The following is a 16,494-nucleotide window of genomic DNA, read 5'->3' on the forward strand; positions in this document are numbered from 1 at the left end:
CCAACGTTTGCATATGTCATATTATCTTTACAAGCTATGTTTTAATGTTTATGTCTCAATAATTGGCAGGCTCTTTCTTTATTTTGATTTACTATTTTGCATTTTTCTGTTTAATGCCCTATTGGTCACATCCTTACTTATATTACTTACTTTAAGCACCATTTCCATTTATCTGAAAATTGTCAAAATAAACGAATTCACTAGTTCAATAGAACATCAATCCATCCATCCATCCATCTATCTCTATCTCTCTCCCTCTCTCTCCCCACCTCCCTTTCTCTGTCTGTTTCTCCCTCGTTCCCCTCTCCGTCTGTCTGTGTGTCTCGCTCTCCCCCCTCTCTCTCTCCCCCCTCTCTCCCTACCTGGTAGATAGGAATAATCTCCACCTTTAACCAACAAGCCGCGGCAAGGATTCGAACCAGCGACCTTTCGCATTTTCTTTCTTTCTTTCTTTATTTGGTGTTTAACGTCGTTTTCAACCACGAAGGTTATATCGCGACGAACCTTTCGCATAGGAGGCCGACACAACACACATACACACACACGAACGCATGCACACACACACACATACACACGCACGCAAACGCCGGCATGCACGCACGCACGCACGCACACTCGCACACACACACACACACACACACACACAAACACACACACACACACACACACACACACACACACACACACACACACACACTGTTAGGAAACGCTACCGTTGCTGAGCTTTGGTTCAGTTTTGTGTGTTGCATGTAGTTGACTTATTTGTACTTTGTGGGAAAGTACCGATATTATATTTTGTAAACACAATATTTATGCTTGGACGAGAATGCAGGTGAACTTTCTGGTCCTGTCAAAACAAGTTGTTTACCACGCTGTTTGTAGTGTGAGTTCGTGGCGTTCGTTCGGATTAAGTGCGTCGGCGCTTTTGATGTACGTCACAGAGAACGTCACTATTCTAGTCCATAGACGGTTCGTATATAATGTAGTTGTATCATGTTCGGTCTGGAATATTCTCGAGATTGAGTATTTACTATATATGCCAGCGCGATTTGAATGTTAAAAAGCTTCTACTTTGAGTTCTGCTACGATGTGCAGTTGTATGTATGGAATGCTAAATAAATCCTCGAACTCAATTTGACGAGTTGTTTTCTGCTGCTGCGAAGACGGGCGACGTAGAATAAAAGAACACAACTATACGACGTTTGAGAACTTGTGGCAATCTCAAGTGTCGTGTAACAATTGGGGGCCAAGCCAAGGATCTACGTTTAACGCCAAGGGTTTTCCAGCAACAAGGACCAGTGTCAAGACAGTCACAGGAGGTAGCCATCAATCGGGTGTATCCTGAGGGATCAGTATTGAGACTACGGAACCGTGGATTCGGTGTGACTGGTGAAGAGTTTGGTAATCGCCGCAGCTCGGTACGGTGAGCGACGCCGGAGTGTATCGGGATTCCAGAGGTTAGCTGCCGTTTGGACGAGACGGACTTCGTCGCGGAGCTAGTGCATTAATACTACGAAATACGACTGGGGTACGTCGTGTACGTATCGTGAGCAGAGTGCGCCGTCACGTTAGACGAGGAGGGTGGCAGCCTGCGTCTACGAAGGTGAACAGCGACGAGAGAAGCATCGGAGGTGCAGTAGAGACTGTGTTCTTTTAGAAGACTACATTCGTCTACGTTCGGGGCTGTGAAAGAATACAGACGAACGCACCGGAAAACTGAGACCAGAATGGCTGAGTTCTGGGGAAAAGGAATTGAACTGGGACTAAAAGGCAAGCAGTTGACGGAGTTCGTCGAGTCCCAGACACGACTGCTGGCGCAGCGTGAAGAAAGACAAGCGCAGCGTGAGCGAGAAGAAAAAGAAAGACAAGCGCAGCGTGAGCGTGAAGAAAGACAAGCGCAGCGTGAAGAAAGAGAAAGAGAAGCACAGCGTGAAGAAAGGAAAATGGAGCTGAAACGCGTAGAGCTCCAAATAGAAATAGAGACGAAGCGCTTAGAGCTTCAGACAGAAATGGTGCGTGTTCAAAATGAGCACGAGGCACCACGCCAAAGAGATAACCAGCAGCAAATGCTACACAGGGCACCGAAACTTCCAGCATTCGCTGACGGAAAGGACCAGATCGACTGCTACCTTGCAAGATTCGAGAGGTTCGTTGAGAGGGCTAGATGGCAGCGCGACGACTGGGCGATTCAACTCAGCGCACATTTGACTGGGGCAGCACTTGAGGTCTACACTAGACTCTCAAACGATGACGCCAGAGACTATGATGTACTGAAGGAAGCTCTGTTGCGTTGCTACAACTTCACTGAAAGGGGCTACCGTCAACGCTTCCGCGAATGCCAGCCATTGTCTGGAGAGACACCGAGCCAGTTTGTGGAGCGCCTGTCGTCATACCTGCAGAAGTGGGTGGAGTTATCAGGTGAAGAGCAGTCATACGAGAGTCTGCGGGACTTGATCATGAAGGAGCAATTCCTTAATGCCTACCCGAAGGACCTGGCGACCCGCTTGGAAGAGCAAAAACTGCGGGGTTTGAAGGACGTTACTGATGCTGCTGAGCGTTATCTCATTGCTCATGGAAGGACCCTGGGGACGTCAAAGTCATCGAAACCTTTCCAGAAGAGCGGGAACCAGGGAAACCAACCTGCCAAGGGACAAACTGAGTCCGCACCATCATCCAATGAAGGGCAGAACATAACGTGTTTCCATTGCAATGCCAAGGGTCACCGAGTCGCCAACTGTCCCCAAAAGAAAAATAACGGACATGTCAATGACAAAGCGCAAGAACATCGACGGAGATATTACGACAACAAGAGGCAAACGAGTGGCTCGAACCAACAAGTATGTGCGAGCAGCGTCATACTTCCAAGGGCTGCCGAGCAAGTGGCTACACCATCGGACGTGGAAGAATGTATATCTGATGGCCAGCTTCTACTCGCCAATGGCAAGTCAATCTCTGTCGTCGCCAGCGCAGCTGTGTCAGTGTCGAACATGCCCGTGTCGAAGGGATTTGTTGAGAAGCAGGAAGTGACTGTTCTCAGAGATTCGGGCTGCAATGGAGTCATTGTCAAAGAGGATCTGGTGCCAACAGAGAAGTTCACTGGTGACTTCAAGTGGACGCTCATGGCTGACAGCAAATGCGTGAAGGCACCAGTGGCAAAGATCCAGATCGATACTCCATACTTCACCGGAGAAGTTGAGGCCGTCTGCCTGAAGAAGCCCTTGTACGATCTACTAATTGGGAATATTGGGGGTGCGAGACGTCCTGATGACCCTGATTTCGAATGGAGAATGGGCTCAGCTCAGCCTGCTGCTGAGGAGGAAGACCCACTGCCATTCGCGAATGAAGATATCAGCGAACTGTTACGAGATGACAGAGCAACTGTGCATCGCCGCGACCAGCCGCAGGTTGTAAGCGCTGTGACGACCAGAGCCCAGGCGAAGAAGGACAAAACAACTACGCCACTCAGGGTCACCAACAGTTCTGCAACTGCTGTCGTGGACAGGGATCGGCTGATTCAGCTACAGGAAGCTGATTCGACCTTAACAAAGTACAGGAGTCGTCCTGTCAAGGAGATGACTAAGGGCGAAGGCACTGTGCAATTTGAAGTGAAGGCCAAGATTCTGTACAGAGTGTTCCAGCACGCGAGAGTCAACGGTGGGAAGCCATTACGTCAAGTTCTGGTGCCTCAACCACTTAGGCGCCAGGTGATGGAGGTGGCCCACGACTCTATTATGGGAGGTCACCTGGGTGTCAAGAAGACATCGGACAGAATCCAGGCTGCGTTTTACTGGCCAGGACTGCATGCAGATGTGACTCGATTCTGCCGATCGTGCGATATTTGCCAGAAAACCATACCTCGAGGAAGGGTCCCGAAAGTGCCGTTGCAGAAGATGCCTTTGATCGACCGACCTTTCAAGAGGGTGGCCATTGACCTCATCGGCGAGATAAAACCGCCAAGTGAAGCGGGTCATCGTTGGGTACCGACCCTGGTAGACTATGCAACCAGGTACCCAGAAGCCGTGCCTCTGAAGAAAATTGACACCGAGACTGTTGCCGAGGCACTTGTGGACATTTTCAGCAGAATTGGGGTTCCTGAAGAGATCCTCACAGACCTGGGGACACAGTTTGTCTCTGAATGCATGGAAGAGGTCAACAGGCTGCTGAGCATTCGTCAATTGACTACGACATCCTATCACCCGATGTGCAATGGGCTGGTCGAAAAATTCAATGCGACGCTGAAGTCCACGCTGAAGAAACTATGCAATGAGCAGCCAAGGCAGTGGCATCGCTACATCAATGCCTTGCTATTTGCATACAGGGAGGTGCCACAAGAGTCCACTGGATTCTCCCCGTTCGAGCTGATGTACAGGCGGACCGTGAGAGGCCCGATGCAGATACTAAAGGAATTGTGGACAAAATATGTGGACACACCTGAAGTGAAGAACAGTTACCAGTACGTGTTTGAGTTGTGAGAGAAACTGGAGGAGACTCTCGAGATTGCGAGAGAAAACTTGATAAAGTCTCAGGATAGCGGAAAGCACTACTACGACCGCAAAGCCGTAAACAGGAAGTTTACACCAGGTAACAAAGTGCTGATACTGCTTCCCACTGATCACAACAAACTACTGATACAGTGGAAAGGCCCATACGAGGTTGAGGCCGTGGTAGGGATCGACGACTACAAGGTGAATGTCGGCAAGAAGTCCAAGATCTACCACGCTAACCTCCTGAAACTGTATGTGGAGAGACCTCCGGAAGCAGTACAGGTCGCAGCAAGTGTGGAAGAACCAGCCGAACTAGACGAGTTCGATGGTGAGGAACTACTGGAGTTGGGAGACCTCCACAAGAAAGAGGGAGTGGATGACGTCAAGTTAGGACCTGACCTGACAGAAGACCAGCAGAAGGAGCTGCATGATTTTATGGGCGACTTCACCCATAGGTTCTCTGATGTTCCAGGCTCTACGTCCTTGGTCGAACATGAAGTCCACCTCACATCTGACGTTCCTGTTCGCTCAAAACCATACCCTATCCCGTTTCAGGCTCGGGAATCCTTGAAGAAGGACATCGACAACATGTTGAAGATGGGGGTCATCCGTGAATCATCATCCCCTTACTCATCTCCCGTTGTTGTTGTCAAGAAGAAAGACGGCACAAACAGGGTATGCATTGACTTTAGGAAAGTCAATAAGATCACCGTGTTTGACCCTGAACCAATGCCGACGGCAACTGATCTATTCCGACAGTTAACTGGCAGTAAGATCTTCTCAAAGATCGATCTCAGCAAGGGATATTGGCAAATTCCTGTGCGCGAAGATGACATACCAAAGACCGCCTTTGCAACTCCAGACGGAACGTATGAGTGCCTGCGGATGCCTTTTGGCATGGTGAACAGTGGTGCTACCCTGAAGAGGGGAATGCGAAAAATGCTCAAAGGAATGAAGAATGTTGTGTACTACTGGGATGATCTGCTAGTCCACACGGAGACCTTTGCGGAGCATCTGGAGACTTTGAGGGAACTGTTTTCCCGCCTGACAAAAGCCAATCTGACCGTGAGACCCAGCAAGTGCATTTTAAATATCTTATCACCCCCACTCCCGTCATCCTCCCTCTTTTGACCACATTCTTTTTTTTATTTTTTTTTTATTATTTTTTTTTATCGTATAAACCAATTCATGTCCAATATAGGCAATTAAGACCTGACGGACAATAAGCCCCTTAAATTTCTTCTTCCGACAACGTTGACTTCATAGGTCATTCACTGAAGGAAGGTCAAAAGGGGCTTTTGTTGGAAAATGTCACCAAGATCCTCAATGCGCCACGTCCTGAAACCAAGAAGCAGGTGCGATCCTTCCTTGGATTGGCTGGGTACTACAGAGAGTTCATTCCAAACTTCGCCGCCATAACGGCACCTTTGTCGGACATGACCCGAAAAGGATGCCCCAACCGAATACTCTGGGGACCAGCTCAGGAGAAGGCATACCAGACCGTGCGCGACCTGATGTCACGAGACCCAGTGCTACGCCTTCCTGATACTGCCAAAGAGTTCATCTTGCGTACAGACGCATCGGACGAAGGGATCGGCGCCATGCTGATGCAAGAACATGGAGGTAAACCGTTTCCGGTCAGCTATGCCAGCAAGAAGCTGTCAGGAGCCGAGAAGAACTACTCGACCATGGAGAAAGAGTGTTTAGCCATCGTGTGGGGAATCAAGAAATTTGAACTCTACCTCCAAGGGGTGAAATTCGTGCTTCAGACTGATCACAAACCCCTCACCTACCTGAACTCTGCGAAGTTTGTGAATAATCGTATCATGAGGTGGTGATGTACTTGCAGAACTTTGATATGCGAGTGGAATCGATTAAGGGTTCAGACAATGTTGGAGCAGATTTTCTCAGCCGAGTATGTGAGTAAAACTGTTCATTCTCCAACAGACTAATGTACATACCTGGATTTCAATCTGTTATGTATACATAATATGTGTACAGGTAGCGTTTCAATGATTGAAAGAAATTAGGTAAATTTCTTCTGGTGTTGGGGGTAATGTTAGGAAACGCTACCGTTGCTGAGCTTTGGTTCAGTTTTGTGTGTTGCATGTAGTTGACTTATTTGTACTTTGTGGGAAAGTACCGATATTATATTTTGTAAACACAATATTTATGCTTGGACGAGAATGCAGGTGAACTTTCTGGTCCTGTCAAAACAAGTTGTTTACCACGCTGTTTGTAGTGTGAGTTCGTGGCGTTCGTTCGGATTAAGTGCGTCGGCGCTTTTGATGTACGTCACCGAGAACGTCACTATTCTTGTCCATAGACGGTTCGTATATAATGTAGTTGTATCATGTTCGGTCTGGAATATTCTCGAGCTTGAGTATTTACTATATATGCCAGCGCGATTTGAATGTTAAAAAGCTTCTACTTTGAGTTCTGCTACGATGTGCAGTTGTATGTATGGAATGCTAAATAAATCCTCGAACTCAATTTGACGAGTTGTTTTCTGCTGCTGCGAAGACGGGCGACGTAGAATAAAAGAACACAACTATACGACGTTTGAGAACGTGTGGCAATCTCAAGTGTCGTGTAACACACACACACACACACACACCCACACACACACACACACACACACACACACACACACACACACACACACACACACAATACAGATAGACTGATGGTTGTTTAATTGTACAAATCAATGAATTTATTTTCGGACATATGAAATAGACCTTTTTCGTATAACCTTTCCCCCCAGCGTTTCGACCAATCAGATGTTAGGGCACGACAGCCTCTCTCTAATAACCGGAACTAGGGGGCAATAGGTGCCTGGCCTGAAATACCTCTTTCACTTTCGATGCTCGAAGATTACTTTGCCAGAGGATTACTTTGAGAAATTCTGCAAGAAAACAGATTATCTTGTTCAAAATCATGAACAAAAAGTCAAGGACATGCACGAAGATATGGTTTGAAACGGCTATTGGTGGTATAATATGGACGAAAGACTTGGCGAACTTCCCCTGCATAAGCGAGGGTACGTATCGCTAGCGCTACGTGTCATTTGTCATTTGTGCTGAGTGTCATTTGTCCTACGTGTCATTTGTGCTACGTTCCGCTATCGCTACGTTGATTAGTGCTACAAATAATTTGTCGATGAGTCGCTATCATTCGTTCATTATCACTACGTGTCGACAGCACTACATCTTTTAGCGCGACGTGTCATTATCGCTACGTGTCAATACCACTACTTACTGACGACTCTCTCTTTCTCATTTTTTCAGTCTCTCGCTCTCACTCGTGGTTTGTGTGTGTATATGTATGTCTGTGTATGTATGTGTGTGCGTCTGTCTGTTTCAGTGTGTGTGTGTGTGTGCCTCTGTGTGTGTGTGTGTGTGTGTGTGACTCTCTCTATCTCTCTCTTGCTCACTCGCTCGCTCACTCACTCTGTCTCTCTCTCTGCCTCTCTCTCTTTCTCTCTCTCTGTGGCCTTAATAATAAACCATTCCGAGTTCTGAGTTCTCTCTCTCTCTCTCTCTCTCTCTCTCTCTCTCTCTCTCTCTCTCTCTCTCTCTCTCTCTCTGAAGGAATATTTTGTTGTTCCTTTCAATTTGCCAGAGATTTGTTATTTTTGGAAGAAAGTCTCTGCATGATTTTCAGTTGTTTCTTTCGGATTTTGATCTTTTTAGAAAAAAAAGGGCTTTGTTTTTGACTAATTGTAAGACAGTGTTATGGCATATATTTGTAAATGGAAATATTGACACAAGGTATAACCGAGGATATTGAAACCTTTTCTTCTCTCCCAAATTCTTTTATGAAATGAGAGGGGGGAGAGAGAGAGGGGGGGATTGACAGACAGAAAAAGCGCGAGAAAGCGGAAGAGAGAGACAGTTAAAAGGGATGGAGGGTGCTTTTTTTATGGTTGGTTGGTTTTAGTTCTTAATGCACTGTTTTTGACAATAGTTTTCATTCGGTAAAAGCCAAATTCAATTACCGCTCTCTCTCTCTCTCTCAAATAGCCCCCCTTCCTAAAAACCACAATATTACTTTTACTCATATTTACTTTCAACTGGAGAGAACGAGCTGCCTTGTCCAGATTATTTAATTGGTTTTGTAAACCAACCACAGTTTCTGACAGCAATATCAAATCGTCAGCAAACAAAAGTAGAAACAACTCAAAATAATCTATCGTAAAAATGGCACCATGTTTTCCAATTTCAATAATCTGAATTGCTAATTCATTAATATACAATGAAAAATAAAACAGGACTACACACATCTCCCTGCTTCACCCCAAATGTGCATTTTATACATTCAGTCAACTTAAATCCACATCTCACTCTCACCTTTACTGACTCATACATACTCTTTATACATTTGAGAAGTTTTCCCGTCACTCCATTTTTTAACAAAATAGGCCAAAGCAGGTTTCTATTTATAGAATCAAAAGCCTTTTCAAAGTCTATGAAAGCGACATACAGTTTACGGTTAAGGGCAAATTGTTTCTGTACGAAAGCTAACAAAGTAAACATGTGATCAGTGGTAGTATAACACCTCTTAAATTCAGCCTGGTATTCACCAGTAATATTATGTAACTCCACCCATTCCTGCAATCTGTCATTAATTATAGAACCAAAGACTTTACTACTGACATTACAAATAGAAATACCGCGATAATTATTTGGATCATTAGCATCACCTTTTTTAAAAAGAGGTTTCATAATAGACTCAGTCCAGCTTTCAGGGAACACACCTTTCGAAAACAAAGAATTAAAAAACTGTACAAAAAAATCAATTATTACACAATCAGAATGTTTCAAGAGCTCACCAATAATACCATCTGGTCCAGCTGATTTTCCAGATTTTAACTTTCTCATTGCAACAAGCACATCTTCTCTTGAAATAGGACGATTCATAATACCATTATCATCATCAACAACATCATTATCAACATCAGCCTCACGATCAATACTTTCACCCTGATTTACACTTTTATCCAATAATGCATTAAAATGTTGAAACCATGCATCCAAAGTAATATTATTCTTCGTATGCTTCCTTTTTGCAGAAAATTTATGCATAGTATTCCAGAACTCCTTTTGATCATTAACAACAGCAATAAGTTCATTTAAAATTGATTCATTATGTTCTCTTCTCTTTCTGTCCAACATATTTTTATATTCCCTCCTGGCTATACAATAAGTACTACGAGAGGCGCCATCATTGGAAATGCTCGAAAGCAATCTGAAAACATTTCTCCTAGCTATTCTGCATTCTTGATCAAACCAGTCTTGTGATTTCTTGTCATGATTTAGTGGAATTTTCCTTTTCATACATTCTGCAGATAAGCTCACAGCGAGTCGCATTCAAATTACTAACTGACGACTGCATTGTGAAAAAGGGAAACTGGATCACACGGGTTCACGATGGCTCAGGGGTAAGATAAACCACACAAAACTAAATTCTTTGAAAATTGCTCGCTCTTTACGGAGGGCACCTAGGATGTACTCAAGCGGTGAGTGTTTAAATGAAAGGGTGTTTGTACAGTGTGTAAAAGCCTGACAGTATCTGTGATGGTTTACGGGAGGCTGACTGTGATTTTAACTGCTACTCAAGCTCCGCAAAAGGCGAAGAAAATAATATCGTCATCATTTTCACGAGTTTTCATTCACAAACACCTGGGAAATTAATCTCACACGTGCGATATGAACGATTATTATCTCACGTATATTATTATATTATTAGTGTCTCTCTCACGTATGTAGGATACATTTTTTTTAACATAGACGGGGAATCGAGACAAGGATGGTGGTTGTGGTGGTGGTGGTGGTGTGTGTGTGTGTGTGTGTGTGTGTGTGTGTGTGTGTGTGTGTGTGTGTGTGTGTGTGTGTGTGTGCAGAGCGATTCAGAGAAAAGTACTTGACCGATTTTTATGAACTTTCACATGATATCCCCAGATATTGTTTTCTTTTCTTCCGATAAATGTCTTTGATGACGTCATATCCGGCTTTTTGTGAAAGTTGAGGCTGTCAAGGGCTGACCACACTTTGTATTGTTTTTGGGGAGGGCATCAAACAATGCAAGTGGGTAAAGTTTCAAAAATCTAGCTTAAAAAACGTCAGAGAAGAAGATAATTTACCATTTGTTTTAACTAAACATGGCCCCGCTCAACAAATTTGGCTTGACAAATGTGACGAGGGCCAACCAGAATTGGATCATAAACGCAGGTCACAATACCCTTAACACTTTCTACCCCACCTATGTTGACCACGTTGTTTTTAGCCGAGACCAGCTGTGCTGCAGCAGGTCACTCCGAATTGTAGTAACTGTGTAGCAAACTGTGTATCAACAAGCTGGTATGCAGGTCTCCAAACCCAAACAATCAAAACAAGCTGACACAGGTTAAATTAATAGGTTCTTTAATTTTCAAAGGATGGTGATGGGAAATGTGTGGGAAATGGGGGTTTACATTCAATAAAAACTCCAATATATTCTACTCTCTAAAACTAGAATAAACCAAAACAATACTCTAGATCCCCACTTCAAAACTATACTCTAGAACTATACTCTAGATCCTCACTCTAGAACTATACTCCAGAACTATACTCTAGATCCTCACTCTGGAACTATACTCCAGAACTATACTCTAGATCCTCGATCATTCTAGAACTATACTCCAGAACTATACTCTAGATCCTCACTCTAGAGCTATACTCCAGAACTATACTCTAGATCCTCACTATAGAGCTATACTCCAGAACTATACTCTAGATCCTCACTCTAGAACATTTAAAAACAAAGTCTAAAAAACCAATCTAACGAACCCGCTCTAACGAACCTAATCTAACGAACCTAATCTAACGAACTTAATCTAACATTCTACAGAAACCCCGTCGCACATTCCTCACTATACTCTAGATCCTCACTCTAGAACTATACTCCAGCAGGGCCGGACTACCGGGGGGGTTGTGGTGGTTGCGCAACCCCCCCCCCCTAGCCTAAACATGTACCTTACTTATTTAATTTTTTTTTTATTATTGCTTATTTTATGCCGTTTCATGCAAGGAGCGACCATTTTCCTATCTCAGAATATGACCTACCCGTCAGCTTCAGGGGGCTTCGCCCCCTGACCCCCGCAACGAGGGGGGGGGGGGGGGGGGGGTTCTAGGGTTTCCGGATCCCCCCCCCAGCCCAAAAATAGAAATATTGAATGAGGTATGCATTTCTTTATTTTACATTGAGTTTCAATTTTTGGGGTATTAATCAGTGACAAAATCTGCTGCCTGAAACTGGTAATGATCATTCTCAGAATGCACCAGATTGCACCATTTTGCATTCTTTTTTTCAAAATTTTCCGGGGGGGCATGCCCCCGGACCCCCCTAGGAAGCTAGGCGCTTTGCGCCGTCAACTCGGCGCTTCGCGCCTTCACACCCATATCTTCACAATATACTTTTGAAAAAAAACAGTCATAAAATGAACTGATCCGCCCCTGCCGCCAGGGGGGACATCCCCCTGGGCCACCACTGGCAACCCCCCCCTCCTCTTCACCTAGTCCGGCCCTGTCCAGAACTATACTCTAGATCCTCACTCTAGAGCTATACTCCAGAACTATACTCTAGATCCCCACTCCAAAACTATACTCTAGAACTATACTCTAGATCCTCACTCTAGAACTATACTCTAGAACTATACTCTAGATCCTCACTCTAGAACTATACTCTAGAACTATACTCTAGATCCTCACTCTAGAACTATACTCCAGAACTATACTCTAGATCCTCACTCTAGAACTATACTCCAGAGCTATACTCTAGATCCTCACTCTAGAACTATACTCCAGAACTATACTCTAAATCATCACTCTAGAACTATAGTCTAAAAAACAAGAGATCCGATGAAACTCTAATATGAAAAAAAAACAAAGTCTAAAAAACCAATCTAACGAAACCAATCTAACGAACCCCGTCTAACGAACCTAATCTAACGAACCTAATCTAACGAACTTAATCTTACATTCTACAGAAACCCCGTCGCACATTCCGCCCACTCTGTAAAACACAGAATGCACACCATCAGCATAGATTGTTTTTTTTTAGAGTATAGGTAACATGCGCCTTGAGTCGCCTTGTGTGGTGAGATACGTGGGCGATATAAATCCTCGTAAAATAAATAAAAAAATAAATAAATATGAACAAAAGCAATTTCAAATATCCAAAGCTAAATTCTCTAACAAAAGAACCCCACATCATTCCTTCTTCAACAACACAATACAGTTTTCTTAAACATTCAAAACAATCCAGTTCACAATACAGCCTTCTTGAACATTCAAAATAAATCCTCCCCAAGCATGCCACAGCCAGCATGCTCTATTTACCACTGCTTATTCAATTGAACATAAAAAGGAAAATACATGAACATCATAAGCTTACCCTTACCCGCAAGACAACGCTCACATTCCGATTTCCATCTCAACTCGTGACCGACACATCACACAACACGGCACTATAAAAATCAACCCGACAGAAAAACACGGTCTGATCTCCAGAAGAATCGTCGCAAAAAGGAAACCACAGGGAAAAATCTCGCGTGATCTCGAGTCATACATCAAAATGAATTCGGCCTGAAGGGGTGTCAAGTACCAACAGACAGAAATTTTACCTATGCAAATAACAGAATCGGCTATTCCGCCAGACCATTTCAACACATAGAAAGAATAGTCCCGGAAACAGTAGTGAATCCACAATAGCTTAGGGGTACTATGATGTCACAATAGTTGAATCCACGATAGCTCAGGGGTACTGTGATGTCAAAATAAGTCAACCCACGATAGCACAAGGGTACCGTTTGTTCACATGGTCACACAGGCGTTAGATGGACGTTACAGGAAGAGACTGAAGCTAACAGTCTGAGCGGATATATCCGTACCTGGTCAGATAGAGCCACATGAGTGGGTACGGATATATCCGTACCTGGGAGACAATGAGTTAAAATGTGTGAAGTTTCTAAAGCTCTGGCTTCAAACACAACAGGGAAAAAAATGATAAATTTCCCTTTTTTTTCATTCGGTGATTATGCATTCAATGATGTTTCGATTGTCTTGCGACGCCCTGATTACTGTACTTGGCTAATTCTGAAAACAACGTGTTGACATGTTTCTCACAGAATTGCTTCAAATTGCCTTTCTGCTTCAATATATTCTTCAATTTCAACGGGTGAAGAAAAAAGGCTGTTCTACTGTAGTGGGACATTGGGGAATGTCTTGGACTGCCCCACAAGTTCTTCCCTTGAATAAACCGTAAGTCTTGTCTCTTGGCAATCCCAAACATTATGGCGGGGAGAGCCAGTTCATCCATCACGCCGTGTTTCATGAAGGATCGCGAGATCGTAACGTAATCGTCCGCCATTTTTTGCGGCAGGTAGAACCAGTCGAATCCGCCGCTCATAACGAGTCCCGCCATCCCGTTCGACTGATAGTAGTTTCTGATGAAGCGCTCTGCCTCCTCTTTGCTGGGATCTGGCCAATCCTGTAAACATGAACCAATTCAACATCACGTTGAATTAAAAGTATTGTACCCCCCTGATGCCAAAATCAAGTAAACAAATAATTGAATAGAGAGACATAAACAATGTATTGGTTTTCTTTGATTTCCTCAGGTGAGTCAAAACAATCCAGTGTATCTTGTGTATGTGTACTGTCACATAATTATGGTCAACGCAGCTTTAACGGTTGCGTCCATATAATCTAACAAGTCGCGTAAGGCGAAATTACAACATTTAGTCAAGCTGTCGAACTAACAGAATGAAACTGAACTCACTGCATTTTACAGCAAGAGCGTATACTCGTAGCATTGTCAGTCCACCGCTCGATGCAAAGGCAGTGAAATTGACAAGAAGAGCAGGGTAGTAGTTGCGCTGAGAAGGATAGCAAGCTTTTCTTTATCTCTATTCTGTTTAACTTTCTGAGCGTGTTTTTAATCCAAACATATCACATCTATATGTTTTTGGAATCAGGAACCCACAAGAAATAAGATGAAATTGTTTTTAAATCGATTTCGTAAATTTTATTCTAATAATAATTTTTATATTTTTAATTTTCAGAGCTTGTTTTTAATCCGAATATAACATATTTATATGTTGTTGGAATCAGAAAATAATGAAGAATAAGATGAACGTAAATGTGGATCGTTTTAAAAACAAATTATTTTTTTTTACAATTTTCAGATTTTTAATGACCAAAGTCATTAATTAATTTTTAAGCCACCAAGCTGAAATGCAATACCGAAGTCCGGCCTTCGTCGAAGATTGCTTGGCCAAAATTTCAATCAATTTGATTGAAAAATGAGGGTATGACAGTGCCACCTCAACTTTTACAAAAAGCCGGATATGACGTCATCAAAGGTAGTTATCGAAAAAACGGAAAAAATGTCCGGGGATATCATTCCCAGGAACTCTCATGTCAAATTTCATAAAGATCGGTCTAGTAGTTTGGTCTGAATCGCTCTACACACACACACAGACACACACACACAGACACACACACACACATACACCACGACCCTCGTCTTGATTCCCCCTCTACGTTAAAACATTTAGTCAAAACTTGACTAAATGTAAAGTTCATACATTTTCAAGCATAGCATGTACATAAATAAGGAATGGTCGTATGCAATTTAAGAAGGCATTTAATGCTCCGAACTTTGCATGTATAGAATATATATTTACCATTATAGCTGTATGTGTGTCTGTGTGTGCGTCACTTTTGTCAACGCTATACAAATTACAATGAATGGTTGTTTGTGAACGAATCCTACCTATAAGAAAAAGTGTGTTTGTGTTCATGTCACTCGTAGTCAGGTTATGGTAACGTTTAAGTCAAAATATGTGTAACGAGCAGATATCGATTACAAAACAATTAAACCAGGCTCGATCAGCCGTGACACATTCCGGCGTTCAGTTTTATACTTCTCTTTTAATGACAATGGTAGGGGAAATAGCTCAGTCGGTAGTGGCGCTGGCTTCAAAACCAGTCGTCACTATTGGCGTGGCTAGGGATTTATTTCCAAGAGTCAACTTTGTGACTCGATCTCCTTTGCGTTCGAACGCCCCCGTGTGCATGCATGCGCACGATAAAGATTGAAAGTTCACAGCGAAAGGAACATGACAGAAATGGTAGCGCCCTATTCTATGGCTGCTCGAACTTCCGTCAGGGTAACTTAACAGGACTGTATCCATACAATGCCACTCCAGCACTCATGCAGCGGCTTTCGTAGTGTAGTGATATGATACGGCGCTTAATTACCAATTGATGCAACCCGGGTTCAACTTCTGGTCATGGTGTACTTTCTTCACACATTCATTTTGATTTATTTTGTCTTCAGGATCTTCCTGTGTAAATGGATAAGTATTTGGTTGCATCTGAGCAAGAGATGCCCCCCCCCCCATTAAAATGTGTGCATAAGTGGACAATGGTAGGTGTTTGGTTGTATCTCCGCGAGAGCCGAGAGGAGCTTGGTATTTCTGCTAGTATAAGATAAGAATGGTTAAACATTATAAAAAGAAAACACATCAGCAACCCGGTTTTTCAGACAGTGGCTGACGTCTTCAGGGTGGTATGGAAAAGTGAGGAATCTAATAAGAATAGTTGTATTGGTTGTATAATCTAATCTAAGAACTGTTAGAATCTGTTTAAGGCAATGAGCGGCACTAAAATGACCAAATTAAACTTGGAAAATACATGGAGTAACTTAGTTTTCTGGGTAGTTATTGAAGTGACTTATTAAACAGAAATGAAAAATTTGCGAAACCTAAAGGACATAGATTGCCGTCGCTATGGTAACTGGCATAAACAGCGCCATATTGGATTTCTAGGAAACGGTTTTACAGCAACATTATACATCAGAAATGCTTAATATTTGGCACAAAGATACACAAGACTTTATCTACAATGAATCATATAGAACGATTTTGTTACAAAAGACTACAGTTGAATTTATATTAATTTTT

At 43.2% G+C, this 16,494-nt stretch overlaps 1 protein-coding gene across 7 annotated transcripts in view; it reads right to left on the reverse strand.

Moving 5' to 3' along the window:
- The window catches only part of LOC138958162 (uncharacterized), a 58,608-nt gene that overhangs the window by 34,388 nt on the left and 7,726 nt on the right, over window positions 1-16,494 (reverse strand). For 4 of the 7 annotated variants that reach the window (XR_011453323.1, XR_011453324.1, XR_011453322.1 and 1 more), the window contains exon 2: window positions 12,927-14,015. The exons of 1 other annotated variant lie outside the window; for it this stretch is intronic. Coding sequence is in view for 1 of the 6 variants with exons in the window: in XM_070329242.1 (XP_070185343.1) it covers window positions 13,569-14,015 (447 nt within the window). In the remaining 5 variants the exon portion in view is untranslated. Of the gene's footprint in view, window positions 1-12,059; window positions 14,016-16,494 lie in introns of those variants that run through there. 2 more of the 7 variants (XR_011453325.1, XM_070329242.1) reach the window with 2 other exon arrangements.

This window comes from Littorina saxatilis, linkage group LG2, assembly GCF_037325665.1.
Source record: "Littorina saxatilis isolate snail1 linkage group LG2, US_GU_Lsax_2.0, whole genome shotgun sequence".
Taxonomy (NCBI): Eukaryota; Metazoa; Mollusca; class Gastropoda; order Littorinimorpha; family Littorinidae; genus Littorina; species Littorina saxatilis.